The sequence below is a fragment of the Pistacia vera genome, unplaced genomic scaffold (genome assembly GCF_008641045.1).
Source record: "Pistacia vera cultivar Batoury unplaced genomic scaffold, PisVer_v2 Contig927, whole genome shotgun sequence".
NCBI lineage: Eukaryota > Viridiplantae > Streptophyta > Magnoliopsida > Sapindales > Anacardiaceae > Pistacia > Pistacia vera.
Window position 1 is genome coordinate 423105 of NW_022196809.1, and position 15834 is coordinate 438938.

General features: G+C 34.6%; 2 protein-coding genes across 2 annotated transcripts; one reads left to right on the forward strand and one right to left on the reverse strand.

The window, feature by feature from the left end:
- Positions 1-3733: 3733 nt before the first annotated feature.
- LOC116120186 (cyclin-D5-1-like) lies at positions 3734-5691 on the reverse strand. The gene is made up of 5 exons (XM_031406130.1): positions 5349-5691; positions 5177-5263; positions 4792-5083; positions 4577-4710; positions 3734-4464 (listed from the first exon to the last, which is right to left on the reverse strand). The coding sequence occupies exons 1-5, from the start codon at positions 5622-5624 to the stop codon at positions 4264-4266; spliced, it is 990 nt and encodes a 329-aa protein (XP_031261990.1). The 5' UTR covers positions 5625-5691; the 3' UTR covers positions 3734-4263.
- Positions 5692-14265: 8574 nt separating this feature from the next.
- Positions 14266-15428, forward strand: LOC116120145 (zinc finger BED domain-containing protein RICESLEEPER 2-like). Its single transcript, XM_031406081.1, has 2 exons — positions 14266-14361; positions 14754-15428. The coding sequence occupies exons 1-2, from the start codon at positions 14266-14268 to the stop codon at positions 15426-15428; spliced, it is 771 nt and encodes a 256-aa protein (XP_031261941.1).
- The last annotated feature ends 406 nt before the right edge of the window (positions 15429-15834 follow it).

Sequence of the window (15834 nt, forward strand, 5' to 3'; positions counted from 1 at the left end):
AGCTCCTAGGAAGTCAACAAGAACCAGGCAATAGCCAGGATATTTGAAAGACTTCCATTGTCACTTTGTCCAATCCAAGGATCGATCAATACCATCAGGTGCTTTGTATCCTCTTGCCTCTGTTTTGTCTTATCATCGCTCGTCTCCTACACATAAATGTTTTTCTTTAGCTATATCTAAACACCATGAACCTAAAAACTATCATGAAGCCTACAGTTTACCTCAGTGGCAGAATGCTATGGATTTAGAAATTAGAGCACTTGAGGAGAACAATACTTGGACACTTACTGATTTGCCATCTGGTAAAATACCCATTGGGTGTAAATGGGTGTACAAAGTTAAACACAATGCTGATGGAAGTATAGAAAGATACAAAACACATGTGGTAGCTAAGGGATATACCCAGTGTGAAGGAATTGACTATTTTGAAACTTTTGCATCAGTTGTGAAAATGACAACAATGCATACTATACTTGCTTTAGCAGCAATTCATGATTGGTATCTTCATCAACTTGATGTTAATAATGCTTTTTTGCATGGTGAGTTGGATGAAGAAGTTTATATGGTTGTGCCTCCCGGTTTTCATGCTACGAAACCATCACAAGTGTTAAAATTAAACAAGTCGCTCTAAGGATTAAAGCAAGCTTCAAGACAATGGTTCGCCAAATTTTCAAACACTTTATTGTCTAGTGGCTTTCAACAATCAATGGTAGACAACTCATTGTTTATCAAAAGAGATGGTAACTTCTTTATTGCTTTATTGGTTTATGTAGATGACATTGTCTTAGTTTCAAATGACTCTCATCGAATTCAAGACTTCACTACATATTTGAATGCATAGTTCAAATTAAAGGACTTAGGTCCTTTGAAATATTTTCTTGGTTTGGAAATTTCTAGAGCCAAAAAGGGGATTACTTTGTGTCAACATTAATATGCTTTGGAATTGTTAGAGGATACTGGTCTTCTTGCTTCCAGACATGCTAAATTTCCTATGGATACATAGAACAAATTGTCAAGATTGGATGGTGAATTACTTATAGATGCAACGCAGTATCGAAGATTAATTGGACGATTGTTGTATCTAACTATCATAAGGCCTGATTTGTCATATGCAATTCAAACTCTTAGTCAATTTCTTGTTGAGCCTAGAAAACCACATTGGGATACTGCTATAAGAGTTCTTCGATACATCAGACTTGCTCCAGCACAAGGGCTATTTTATTCTCGTCAATCACAAGTGCATCTGAAAGGGTTTTCTGATTCAGATTGGGCAGGTTGCATTGACACAAGGCGATCAGTCACAGGGACATGTATTTTTCTTGGGAATTCTCTTACTTCAAGGAAATCGAAAAAGCAAAAGACTGTCTCTAGATCTTCTACTGAAGAAGAATATTGAGCAATGAGTTCTACTGCATCTGAATTAGTATGGTTGCTACAACTACTTAGGGATTTTTCAATTGAGCATTCTTAACCAGCACTCTGATAATCAGGCTGCCCTTCATATCGCAGCAAATCCGATTTATCATGAACGTACAAAACACATCGAGGTAGACTGTCATTTCATTCGGCTGCTGATACAAAATGGTTCAATCAAAACTCTTCACATTCGGACTGAGAATCAGTTGGCTGAAATCTACACAAAAGCCCTTGGTTATCGACCCTTTTCCTCTTTACTATCCAAGATGAGTGTTTATGACATACACACACCATCTTGAGGGGGCATATTGAACAGTATTTGATTTCAAATGACAAGATATTCGCACCAGAGCTTTGATTTGCTGCAGATCATATAAGCAAGATTTTCTTGTTTCTATCCTTTTATATTTTGTTCCTATCTTAGCACGATTCTCGTGATTCTTGCTTTGATAGTTGTATAAATATACTGTTGTGCATGCCATAGTTCATATAGAATAATAAAGCATTTCTTTTATTCTTCGTTTCCTGAAATAGGTAGGTAGTGGAACAATCTAATAACAAACCTGATAAAGAGTATAGCTATATGTAGTAATGAGTTTTGACAGTTGCATAGAATATACGAAATGGCAAATCCATCTGGGGTGGACTTATTTCCTTTAATAAGTACATATCATGTCAACCTTGGTCTAAGGTAATGTTTGTTTGCCTAGCAAATAGAAATTTACTTTTGGGCCTTCTCTACAGGTCTACAGTGCTCTAGAGATGGTATTGTCCAATTCACTTTTCCCAATCGACCAAACAACTGAAATTATTTGATGTGATGAATCATATATTTTGGCATCTGAATGTGAAAAAATGTGGTTGTTACTGAAAGCATAGTTTGGGGGAAGAGCCATAGACATTATCATCATTATTATTATACATGGTGTCACTATCTTGACCATCACCAAAATTCAACCAAGTTTTTGCCCAATTTTACAGATTGGTCAGTATAACCATCACGGTTTTCCTAATTCTCTGGCCCTAAAGTAAAGAACCGGGTAAATCTCTTCAGTGATCACCCCTATTAGTGTCTAAGGGGACTCGAACTCAGAAACTCATATTGGATCCTTTTATTTTTCTACCATCAGGCCACTTAAAGGGTGGTTTATAGACATACTTTCACCTGCCCATTTTTCATGCAAACACAATTTTTTTTTTTTTTTCGAATGTGGTATCAAAAATTAAGATAAGCATGCATATCTTAACATCACATTTGAAGATAATCTAGAAGCGAAAATGTAATAATCCTGTAAATCCTTGCAGCTTAATCATCAAAATCAGGGCTGGAACGATAAGGTTTTGATTTGTGAACAGCAACAACATTATTGCAGTCCTACTGTTAAAAACACTGTTTTCTTTTTATTCCAAACACCATTTCCTTTTCACTGTTCATTATAAACATAAGAACAGTTTAATCTTAATTGGGAGATTGTCATATATGAGACATGAGTGAGGAGGACTAATGAAACAACACTTTGATAAGGCTGGTGAAAAAGAAAATGGAGCATGGCTCCATACAAGCGCCAGGGTCCAAGGTAGTTAACTGTAGCCGAAATACAATGTTGAACTATGCCAGACTGGATAACCTAAGAACCCCAGGAAGGCATGTGGAAGGGTGGAGCCTTCTGACACCATTTGGCTATACATTTCATGTCCCCTACACCACTCCACCTCGATACAAACCTCTCTTAACTTCGTTGGGTTACCTTGTGGCCTACTCCATCAATGGAAAAGCAAGCAAATATCTTCAGTATTCACCATTCTTTTGCATTTATGAAAACAGTGGCTAGGGTTCATTAGGTAGTTGATTTGACAAAGATTTCCCTTTATTTGATGACAGTGTTTACTAATGGTTTATTTTAGATTATGTTTGTAACTGCTGGGAACAGCAGAGGAAAATGCCCAGCTATCTGGTCTTATCTTTGAGGAACAAATTTCATTTCACATGAAGCTGTTACTTGGTATAATCAGTATAACCAGTCTCTTTGATTCGGTTGGTAGACTATCTAATCAAGCATTTTAACAAAATTTTGAGTTGATTTTCAACTTGCATTATAATCAGTTTGAGTAGAAAAACCCTTGATTCACAAAAGGATCTTTTGGAGCATTATGGCCCCAAAAACAGTGCAATGAGAACAGTGAAAAGGGAGTTTCACACTAATTAAAAGGAACCTCCTATATTCCAGGCAAATCTAATCACATTCACCTTTACATACTTTTGCAATGGCCCAAATGCAACACAGATGTATCAAATCAAACAAAAACAATTCTTCATTCCTCATGGCTTTCACCCTTTTGAAAGAGATAGGAAGCATCCCAAGCCCCCATCAAAATGTAGGGTTACAAGTGATGTAAACATCAGATAAATATTCTGCAACAACAAAAGAAGCGGGAGAAAGAAAAGAAACACAACAAACTGAAAGAAAAGTGAGTAAGATAGTGGTAGCGTTCATCAAAGCTAAACACTATATAGAATTCCTATTGACACAGTTTTTAGTGGCCTTCTTGCACTCTTGGCCGCTCTTCTTCCTTGATGGTTTTTGTACCTCCTTCCTTACTGTAGGCTAAAGCTACCCCTTTTTATTTATTTACTTTCCCTTTTCTTTATCTTCTTGATTGTCACTAGCTGAAAAATTTTGTTTTAGCATTGGAAAATGAAATCCCAGTCATCAACTCCAAATCATATACCATATGGCAGATAACACTCATTAGACCTATAATCAAATCTAATAGCAGGAATCGATTCCCAGTGAGAAAGAGATCCTACAGTCCAAATCAATAAACCAAAATATCAAATTCCACTAACTATTGCCGACAGTTTTTCTTGGATGAGGAATTCTGCGCTTGATCAGTGTATGTAAGTCTTCTTTTTGTGCCAGCTCCAAAGGTGAATGCAGAAACCTCAAAAATACCAATCGTGCTCCGTGATGACAAATCCCGGCTTGGTGTTTTTAACTTTCCCATCTCTAACTCATGCATTATACTGTAGCAAGTATGTATATGCTCCTGTGAAAGTGCAATAAAGTAGATAACATTCACTATCAAAACTTTGATAAATTCTCTAATAAACTGGCTATAAGAATCCAATAAATTGATTCATCGAGATAGGAAAGCTCACAATTTCCAGAGAATCACATGAAGAGACAACATTCATCTTGAGCTCCACTGCTTGTCTTGTCATATGAGCATCAGATGCAACTAAAACTGCAGCAGCAGCGATCATGGACGGTCGATAATCCATCAAATTAATCTCTGTGCCAAAAGATTCAAACTTAATAAATAAACAGACAATAAATTCACAAAATCTGCATTAGTTATCAATAATATAATTACCTCTTGTTATAGTGACGATAAGTTCAACAGCCTTGCAGACTAATTCTTTTGGTCTACCTTCACCAGAAAATTTGCTAATGAAGTAACCAAGGAATTTGAAAGGAGTAATTGAACCCATTTTCCACTCCAATGTGCTCAATACCAGTAGCTCCATCCTCTGAATCGCCTTGTTCTCAAAATCAAAATCTTCCACAACAAATTCTGATAAGGATGGCACTTTACACTCCTCCATTTTTGCAGCCAGAGATAGACATGCCACAGTTAATAATCGTATAGCCCATCGTTTCCCTTCCTAATCAAAATCAACAAGCATAAAAAAAATAAAGACTACTTTCTTAAACCATTAAAAAAAAAAAAAAAAAAAAAAAAACTCAGAGATGCGTACATCAATGGATCGTTTTGAAAGAAACCGATCAAAGTAATCCACAGAAAGATAAGCTGTGTGGAACTGGAACCCAAACCTTGCTCTCCTCTGTAAAAACCACAAACCAGTGACAAAAACAGAGGAAAACCAGAATAAATGAGAAAATAAAGAGAGCTTTGAAGAGCGAACAAACATTAAACATCCATCGAATGGCATCCAAGCGAGCACTTTTGAGCCAAGCTTGGTCCTTGGATGAGGCATCATCAGAAAAGACACCACTTTTGGGTCCAAAAATGGGCTCTTTTTGAACCAACTGTTGTATAAACTCTTCATCATCATCTTCCAAAACAAAACCTGAGTTATAGATATCAGTCATATCAAAATGTTGTGTTTGTTGAGTGACACAGGGTTCTCCGTCTTCAAAACACAGAAGAGAAGAAGCAGAAGAAGAAAGATCAGAATCGGCCATAGTTGAAATGAGAATCAAAGAGCAAAAAAGACATTGGGGGCTATTTGTAGGATAGAAAAGAGACAGGAAATATGGAGGGAGTGAAATAAGTTGAGTGAAGGAGTGGGTTACTTGGTGTTGAAAGCAGCGGTTTTAGTGCCGCCAAAACAATCGTATACGATATAGAGAGGCGTTATTTAGCGGTTATACGCTGTAAAAATCAAGTATGTACAAATGAGCCCCAAAAATTTCTCCATATGTTGGGAGATTCTCGCTATTATCTCTATTTATTACGCATATTTTATGGTCTATTCCTTAACTCACGACAGCTGCAGCTGTAGGACGGAAACTTTTCCCTCCATTTTATCAAAGGGTTGGTTTATTAAAGTGCTTCGTTAGAATCCCCGCGCGCGCGCGCGTACACACACGCATATATATATATATATATATATATGATTTTTTCTGAATTATTTAAAGAATTAATATTTGATATATAATGTGAAGAAAAAATTAGCGGTGAAAATTATTTAATAATGTTAGTGGCAACAATTTTCTCTTTTATGTGAGTGAATTGAAGGAGATTACTAATCTAACCACCTTTGGCTTTGGGTTGATCGAGTGGTTAAATAAAGACTTTTAGAGTATTATCTAAAATAGCATAAATTTAATTTAACTCAGTTATTAATAAGGGTGACGACTGAAGGTTTACCCAATCGTTAACTTTAAGACCTTAAAGATTAGTTAAGAACGCATAAGTGGGTCTAATACTCTGATCACAAAAACACAAAAAAAAAAAAAAAAAAAAAATTAATTAATTGCTAGTTTGCAAATCAGAAGATTGGCAGTGAAAGTTTTGGCATAATAGGAAATAAGATTGGCGTTTTTCCAGTACAGGAAAGTTGATTTTTCTGACTTGTCATGTCCATGCCCTTGGCTCATATTGGACCCTGCCTCTGCTTGCTTTATCACCCGATTTTATGGTGTTTCACCAAAATGTGTTCTTCCCATCAATAATGAGAACCATCCCTCTTGATCTTATTTTTCCCTTCTCTAAAAATATCCCATTCCTATGTATACAGCATACACACTAGTTGCCTCAGCCAAAATTTCACTTTTTTATGCCACATTAAATACTTTCGTTATTACAAGATTTACAATTCAAACAATATGTTCGTTATACATTTTTAGCAATTGAGATTGCATTTTATTGGTATTGTACTCCACATGAATAATTTTTGGCACGTTGTGTATAATTTAATTTGTTGAAAACACATTAATTTGAAGGTGTAAAAGAATACACATTATTTTGCATAAAAATACAAGGACAATAATCTTAAGGAATTGATCTGACAGTTAAGGAGGTTTGTTCATTTATGTAAGTTCTTAGATTCAAATCTTGGGATCACCTTTTATGATAACATTGTGATTTACATGATCCTTCGGACGTGTAGGGTGTTTAATAGACCCCGAAGATTAGCCGATTATCCCAAAAAAAAATATGCAGAACCAACAAATTGGCCTAAACAACTTGGTTACCCAAAAAAAAAATAAAAAAATTGTGAAATTTGGTGAGTGCAGTGACAGTTTGGGTAGAGTAATTTATCTGGACATGTACATTAACGTAGATTATATATATGTTTGAATGATGAACCAAACATAATGAAATAAAATAATATACACGACTTATTTTATTGATTTTTTTTTTTAAGGATACTTTAAAATAGTCTATGTTCTCATCTCATTTTTATTCTCTAAAGCATACCTAGGATTTGGAGAATGAATGCATCTTTATAACCCATTGAGACTCCAGCCTATAATGTTTCTAACTCATTAGACAATTTCATTACTTAAAAAGTTTATTAAATTAATGACTTAAAGAATATATTAAGTGAATTGTTTTTAGAGGGCATGAGGTACTCCGAATCCCACCCTTGTTCATTTGTCTAATAGGGTAAGTGAATTATAGAAATTGAAAAATTAAGGGGACGCAAGACCCAAAAACTGTCGTGTGAATACAATTAGTGAAATGCCATCTCATTTTAAGTTCTTCATAGGTAGACAGGAATATTTATCCTCACACTAAAATAAAAGTGAATTCTGTTGTCCTGACACATCATGTTTACAAAATTACAATAAATCTTTTTGTTGCTATTTGTCTTTTTTTCTCATATTTATTTTATTGCCTTTGATTTTAATAAGAATTGCTAAAGTTACAATAAGACCAATGGGAGTATGTTGTAATATTTAATTTGTAGCATTCTAATATGTTTAAGATTTTTTATGAATGCATGCAGAAATATGTAATATGTTATTAAAGAGTCTAAGTCATAGGGCATAGAATGACATGATGAAAGAACCCACTTTTCATATCTTTAGGATTGTTTAGGTTATTTAAACATGAAACGGAACCCATTTTAATATCTGGTGGGAAAAAACATAGAGTGGTGTTAAGAATGATAATCACCAAATGGTCCAAATGTCCCTTCAATTCTCAAATAAGGACCCATCACATAGAGGAAAAAGGTTGAAGCTGGGCAAAGCCAAGAAAAGTATTGATGATGGTTTGATAACACACGTGATTATTATTTGCAGGTAGGAGCGTCTTCACGTGTGAAAAGGCTGGACCACTCCACTCCACCCCACTCATCCCACTCTCTGTTTATCAATATGAAGAAGAGGAAGACGCTCCTCCTCTATCCAAAGTTAAACCCACCTTCTAAAATATACATTAAATCGTTTTCTTAATTGTAACATATCTAAACTTTAAATTCCCACTTTAATAATAATATTGAATTGCATATAGTAATGTTTTATTTATAGTAATATAGTATATGGTAGACAGTTTGCAGAGAGTATTTTTTTTGCTTAGGTGTTGGTGCTAAGACTAGAACCTTTGACTGACCCTGAATTCTACAAATATCGAGATGGTCAGAACCATTAGCTTTGACTGTACATAATGTTCTACTGCTTGCCATTTCAGACTAGGTGGGATAAATCATGGTTCCATCTCCATGATTTTTTATTATTGAATCTTCTGATGAGTATTTGTCAATTTCTATTTGTTTTGTTTCCCTTTTGAATTCTATCACCTAAGTTTTCGCCTATATCCTGAGAGAAATTTGCTAGAAGAATTACTTTTTAGAATCCCAGCTGTGCCCACTGGCTAATACTTTCATTCTGCTCAAAATCTGGGAATAAAATTAGTGTTTTTGGGGTGGTGAAATCAATCATAAACCTGAACTCATTATTCAGCTGCAGTTACTTGTTTGAGTGTTTGGAGAGCACTAGGTTATGAAACACACCAATTTTAGGGTTGACTTGTGCATTTAGGTTTTTTGTCTAAAGTATAATGGGCTTTCGGAACCCAATGCAAATGAAAAAGCTAAAAGAATGTTCAAGTTCAAGGAATTTGGCACTCGGCAATTTTGAGGTAATTTATGGAGTTAAACGATTTTTCCCCACCCAAATATAGTTTAATGACACTTATCTATTGCAGACTTTCAAAATACAACTTTATTACCCAAATAATAGAGAGCAAACTCATACCAATCTGTTGGGTTTTTTGAAGAGGGAAGCCGATGAGTTTTTTGATGGTGAAATATTGGATTTTGGTGGTTGTGATTGATCGAGATTTGACTTGAGAAGGACGGTTATGCCAACCCTAATTGTTAGATTATCGGCAATTGACAGGATCGGTAGGAGTAGGATTTAAAGGGTTTTTGTGAGTTATGATCGGGGAATAAAATGGTAGTAGTGTGAGGTCGCAACGATGTCAGAATTGAAAACGAAATATAAATTTTGGATAGTAAAATAATATTTTAAAAGTTTATGGATGGAAAAGTGTTATTAAACCATTATTTGGGTGGGAAAAAAAAAAAAAAGTTGTTTACCCTTATTTATGTGGTATTGTACTATTGTCAAATCAATTATGGCATAATTTATATATATCACAAAAAATAGTCATTTAATTTTGTGACGACGGTGGAAATGCAATACAATAACAGAACTATCAAGGTAGAAAGTAATTTATGACAATTGGATTACATAATTATGTTAATTAAAGACTTAACTTTCGATGTAATTTGTTATGCCTAAAAAGTCAGGGTTGATGTAAGCTTACGTCAGTAAGCACCAATCAGAGTTCGAAAAGGTTTTGCACCGTCTAGGAGCTGCCACGTTGCTTTATGACAGAAAGAGTATGGTTGTCACCAACTTGGCATATTCAAGTTTTACCTATGAGTGAATAAGGGCCACACACTTGTCCAAACCCTAGGTAATTTGAGGATATTTTCCAAGTTATGGGTCAATGGGACGTAAGGAAGGACTTGCACAACATCTACCCACTTGTAGATTTGTAATCATTACCTTGAATTCTTGTACTATAAATAGATGACTCCCCCTTTCATTTTTGGGATTCTGATACAAAAATTCTTATTCTAATTGTAATTTTTATTTTTAGAGCAAAGATAACCTGAGAGAAAGAAACTAACTTAATATTCAATCTGAATATTCAGTTATTGTATTTCTGTCAACTGTTCGCTATATGCAATCTCATGTAATCTCTCATATATAAAATAGTAGTAGATGTAGGATTTGCTTTAAGCATCTGAACCACTTTAAAAATCATCTTTAATTTATTATTCAATCTTTAAATTAGATTATCATATTTATTAACGGGTAATTTTTAAGAGCTACTTAATATTTTACATGTACGAGTCGTTAGTGTTAAAATCAAGCATCAACACAACGCGTCGATATTAGCCCCGAATTACACAACTATATAGTATATGTGTATTTATACAATGAATGTAACTGAATTTCTTGTCGCCTATTGTGGAAAACTGCCACGTGGTAAAAATCCACCATTACAACGTTGCCCCTCATCTCGCAAGTGTCTAACACTGTTTCAATAGTGGCAGGGAAGGACAAGTCTTCTGTTTCGAGAAATGAGCAATGTATATTTTTTAAAACAATTTCTGTTATTGAATTAAAACTTTCATATTTTTATTGTATATGTGATATTCAAATAATTTTATTTATTTATTTATGTTAGTGTAACATATAATAGAGTTAATTGAAAGCATCAAATAGGTAGCTTTCTAAATGGCTTAAGGGTAAAAGTCAAATCAAGGTAATGAAATATTCTTCGCATTATTTTATCCTTTCAGTACAATTATTCTAGCTTTAAGGTCCATACAAGACATAAAAAATGGAAACCTTTTCTTATTAAAAAACAATAAACCTATGTATTAAATCATCAATTGATTTCACCAAAAAAAAAAAAAAAAAAAATCATCAATTGAGGTTATTTGTGTTAGAGTTTGAATCAGGAGGAGGGTTTGATTTGTAATGCATTAAAGTTGATATAAAAGTATAATGGGCCGCATCACGTATCAGTCGGCTTTAGTTGAACCAAATACATAATCTAAACCCAATAAAAATGTAAATTTGGCAATGGGACGGCTGAAGTTTTCTGGCATAATGAAGCTTGATTGATAATAAAATATAATATTATGGTGATGTTAATTAAGAACAACTGAAATGACAAGACAATTGAACAATGGAAATCGAATAGGTTTGCCTGTCTTTTACTTTTATCATTTTTCTGCTTCAATCTCACATGCTTTAGGCTAGAGCTGGGCCAAAAGCCTGGGCCCTCCCAAAAATGGGTACCCATAGGACCCGTCCCTAATCGGACCAAGCCCAAAGGAGGAGGATCGAGCCCAGTCAGGCCCTATTAATTTCAAAAACCCCCCTCACCCAATTATGAAAACCCCCTGACAAATATCCAAAACCCCCTATAATATAAAATACATAATAAATTTAGGGGTTAAAAATAATTTTGCAAAAAAAATTAAAATAAAAAAATTTGACCGTTGCTCAACAGTCAGCATAGGGCTGTCAGACAAACCGAGCAGCTCGCAAGCCGGCTCATCTGAAGCTCATTTAAGACTCGGCTCGATATTAGTCGAGTCAACTTGGCTCGAACTTAGCCAAGTCAACTCGGCTCAAGCTCGCTGTATACACCGAGTCGAGTTCAATTAGGGTGAGGCTCGGCTCGATAGGCTCACCAGCCTGAGTTGGCTCGCATATGCTGGGTTACTTTAGTGAGTTTTAGATACTGGTGGGAACTGAAATGTTATCTTCAATCTTAAAATTTTGTAAAAACGACATTTAGCCACCCAATGTAATTAATAGTAAAACACGAAAATAAAACCCCCAAATTGAAAATGCGCTTTGAACTGTAAACCTTGAAATCCCTAAAATCATCTTGCCACATTTTTCCATTCTTCTTGCTGTTGGAGACGTCGATGACGATCGATTGACAAAGTTCACGAGTGCTTCAGCCTTCAGTCCACTTTGATTTCGATTAATCGTGAAACCACTTTGATTTCGAGTGCTTTAGTCCACGAGTTCTACAAAGGTATCACTATCAGCCCTAATTTTTTTTAGTAATTTGAACAGTGTTGATGTGTTGTTAAATGTGGTAGAGAAAGCATATATGGTGTTGAAGTTTTTGTCTGAGTAGTTTGGAAAATAATTTGAATGATTATGAGAGTCTATCAGATTATGAATGTTAAACAGAAAAGTAATTTATCGATAGATATAAGTATGGATTTCAAAGATTATGAAATGCCAATAGTTCTGAATTTCTTGGAAAGTTTACAAGTATTATCAGTAGACATAAATTTCTTGGAAATTTTGCAATATAATGGATCTTCAATTTCACTCAATGTTTTGAAATGATTGGGAAACATTGTTAGCTCTACTGCTGTGAAATTTGTTTTAATTGTTTGCCGCCGACAAAAAAATTGTAAAAGTACTTTTGTTATCTCTAGAATTGGTAAGCTAAGCTTGTATATGATCACTGAATAAGTAGTTCAACGATAGGACAAAAGGAATGAATCTTCTGGATTAGTTTAAGGGTTACTTAGGAGGTGTTTGTCTGAGCTTATGAAAATTAGCTTATAAGCATTTGAAAATTTAAGCAATATGTGTTGGTTAAAGTACTTATAAGTGACTAATAAGTAGTGACGGTTTGGTAAAATTTGGCTTATAAGTACATTTTATTATAAAATGACTAAAAAGGGTACTACATAAACAATGATATATATGGAATTTTAAAATTAAACAAGGATAATGTAGTAATATATAGTCAAAATAGCTTATAAGCAAAAAAAAAATAAATAATATATATATATATATAATATATATTAATATAATATATTTTGATATAGTAAAAAAAGTTATAAACAAACAGGTTAGCTTAATTTTAGAGTTTATAAACTAGTTTGACCAACTTATAAGCTTAGACAAACGCCCCCTTATTTTCATGATATTGACTTAATATATTTGGAGCTTCGCATGCTGATACAAGATTTGACAAAGATAAATAGTCTTCTTTTACAAACAAAATTAGGTTGTCTAGAATTTGAGTTGAGAACTATGTGATCAAAAGAGGAGAGTGCTCTGTTTGTTTTTAGGGAAAACTGACGGCCAACCCTGAAGTTTCAAAGAAAAAGAATATTTTACTTGTTTCTCTATTGTAACCAACTACGAATTCAACATGAATGTAAGATTTTCTTAATTTCTGATGAGATTTGCGAAATTTTAGTCTTCCATAGGATTGAATTTCACTTGAAAATTCAACAATGTTGTTTCCTTAATTTAATTTTCTATAATCGAATCAATATGAAATTATTTCGAAGTATACAATGTGTTTTTTTAATTGGCGAAATTTCAGTCTTTTATAGGATCTATGTTTTGTTTTTTAATTTTTGACTATATTTTTTTTCAAGTATATTAACAATAATTTTCATTTTTCAATTATAGGTATGGAAATGGAAGGCAGTTCATCAAGCACCCCGACATTGGAAGATACAATTACAATGAGAGCGGTTGATCGTCATAACTTGAATGAGACCACATTAAATACGGAGCACAGTGTTAGTAGCCCAAATAATGTAGAGGAGAATGATAATCCACTTCACAGGAGAAAGAAAGCCAAGACATTAGTGGTCTAGACAGAATTTAAAGAGGTGGTTCTTCCTAATGGTACAAAGAAGGTAGAGTGTATCCACTGTAAGGTCAGATTGAAAATTAATGCTACTAGAAGCACTACCTAATTTACTAGACATTTGAAACAGTGTGCGAGGAGAATAGCTTCCATGAGGCAACAATAAATTAATTTTCCCACTGCCAGTTTTGAGGCTGCATCTACTATCCTGCCTACTCTAAGAGGCAAGTTTGATATGATGAAGATGAGAGAATTTATTACCCATTGAGTGCTTTTGCATGAGCATCCATTTACGATTGTGGAGGAAGAGGGATTGAACAACATGTGAAGCATGAGATTCCTGAATAGAGTCCGATTTCGCGCGATACCTGTAAAAATGATTGTGTAAAGGTATACGAAAGTGAGAAGCAGAAGTTGAAGAGTGTAAGGAAGATCAATTTGACCAAAGATCTATGGAATTCAAACAATTAGAAGATGGAGCATATGGGGTTGACTGGGCATTAGTTAGACGATAATTGGAGGCTGAACAGACGAGTCCTTAACTTTGTTCATTTTCCTGCTCCCCTTGGCGGTGTCGCCATTTCTGATGCCATTTACAAGTGCTTGATGGATTGGGGAATTGAAAATAAGGTCCACACAATCTCAATGGACAATGCTACAAGCAATGATGTTGCAATTAGAGTCGTCAGGGAAAATTTCCAAGTTACAAGGGAGCTCATTTATGCGGGGAAATTGTTTCATGTAAGATGTTATGCACACATCTTGAGTGTGGTTGTTCAAGATGGTCTTTATCAAATTAGGCATATCATTGATGACATCCATGATAGCATGTCATTTATCAATGCCTCAAGAGTAGGCTTAAGGTTTTTTCAGAGATTGTTCAACAACTGCGATTACCGTTTCAAAAGCTTATTCTTCATTGTAAAACACGATGGAATTCAACGTATGAAATGTTGGCATTCAAACTTGTTTTTCCAAGATTGAAAGAAAGAGATTCAAGTTATCATTATTGTCTCGAAGAGGATGATTGGGAGAACGTAGAGAAAGTTTGTGATATTTTAAAAGTTTTCAATGGTACGACCAATCTCATTTCAGGAAGTGATTATCTGACAACTAATTTGTTTCTAAAGCAGGTCTGTCTAATCAAAATTATGTTGGATAAAAAGAGTGAAGATGAAGATGATTTTATTAGAAACATAGTTAGGAAAATGAAAGAGAAGTTTAATAAATATCGGGGAGAATGTAATCTGTTGATGGTTGTGGCTGCTGTATTGGATCCTAGGTTGAAAATGAAGGTGATTCAGTGGTCATTCCCTAAGATGTATCCTCACCATGAAGCATGGGCAAATACTGTAATTGTTTGGGATGCATTGTATGAAGTTTATGGGGAGTATGTTAATTCTAGTAAAGCATCAACTGTTGCCCGCGCTTCTACATCAGTAGGGGATGGACTTCAGGTTGTTGGTGAGGGGGCAACGGTAGACAGGGCAGAGGGTTTGGATGATTTTACAAATTTTATGGATGTGGTTGAGACTTTTGAGCCTAGTAAATATGAGTTAGATTTTTATTTGGGAAAGGGATGCCATAAGTGTGTGGAGGATCTTGATGCGTTTGATGCTTTACAGTGGTGGAAGGCAAATTCAACGAAGTACCCTATTTTGTCTACGATGGCTCATGAGATATTGGCCATCCTTATCACTACAGTTGCTTCTGAGTCTGCTTTCAGTGCCAGAAGTAGGGTAGTTGATACTTATCGATCTTTGTTGTCTCTCGACACGGTGGAAATGCTACAAAGTAGGTTCTATTGAATGTAGTTCTGGTTCAATTCAATAATTACAATAACTTTATTCTAACATACATTTTAGGCAGAGTAGCAACTGTTGGAGGTTAAGCTTCCTATCCCGTAAGTTCCTGGGATTTAGTACATTGTTTGGCTGTGGCAATAGGCATGCGCAGGTCCATCCTGATTCGTTTTTGTTTGGTTTTAAGTGGTGTTTGATTTTTCTCCGTTAGGTTTAATGATTATGCATAGATTAAAATGTGAGAGTTACATAAACCACATGGAAGCATGCAGGATCTCTTATTCATCTGATTTTACTTTTAGTTTTATAGCCATATGGATGTTAATGATTCATTGATAAGATAATAACTCAGATTAAGACAACATCTTTATCTTGTTCAATGCTTGGATTGTATCTTCTTCTTAATCAGATT

Bases quoted from the DNA above. Each gene is read 5' to 3' on its own strand.
- LOC116120145 (XM_031406081.1), top strand. From the start codon at position 14,266: ATGGACAATGCTACAAGCAATGATGTTGCAATTAGAGTCGTCAGGGAA. The intron at 14,362-14,753 runs GTAAGATGTTAT...TTTCTAAAGCAG, and splicing joins ATGCGGGGAAATTGTTTCAT to GTCTGTCTAATCAAAATTAT.
- LOC116120186 (XM_031406130.1), bottom strand. From the start codon at position 5,624: ATGGCCGATTCTGATCTTTCTTCTTCTGCTTCTTCTCTTCTGTGTTTT. The intron at 5,084-5,176 runs GTACGCATCTCT...GATTTTGATTAG, and splicing joins TTTCAAAACGATCCATTGAT to GAAGGGAAACGATGGGCTAT. The intron at 4,465-4,576 runs GTGAGCTTTCCT...GCACTTTCACAG, and splicing joins CATGTGATTCTCTGGAAATT to GAGCATATACATACTTGCTA.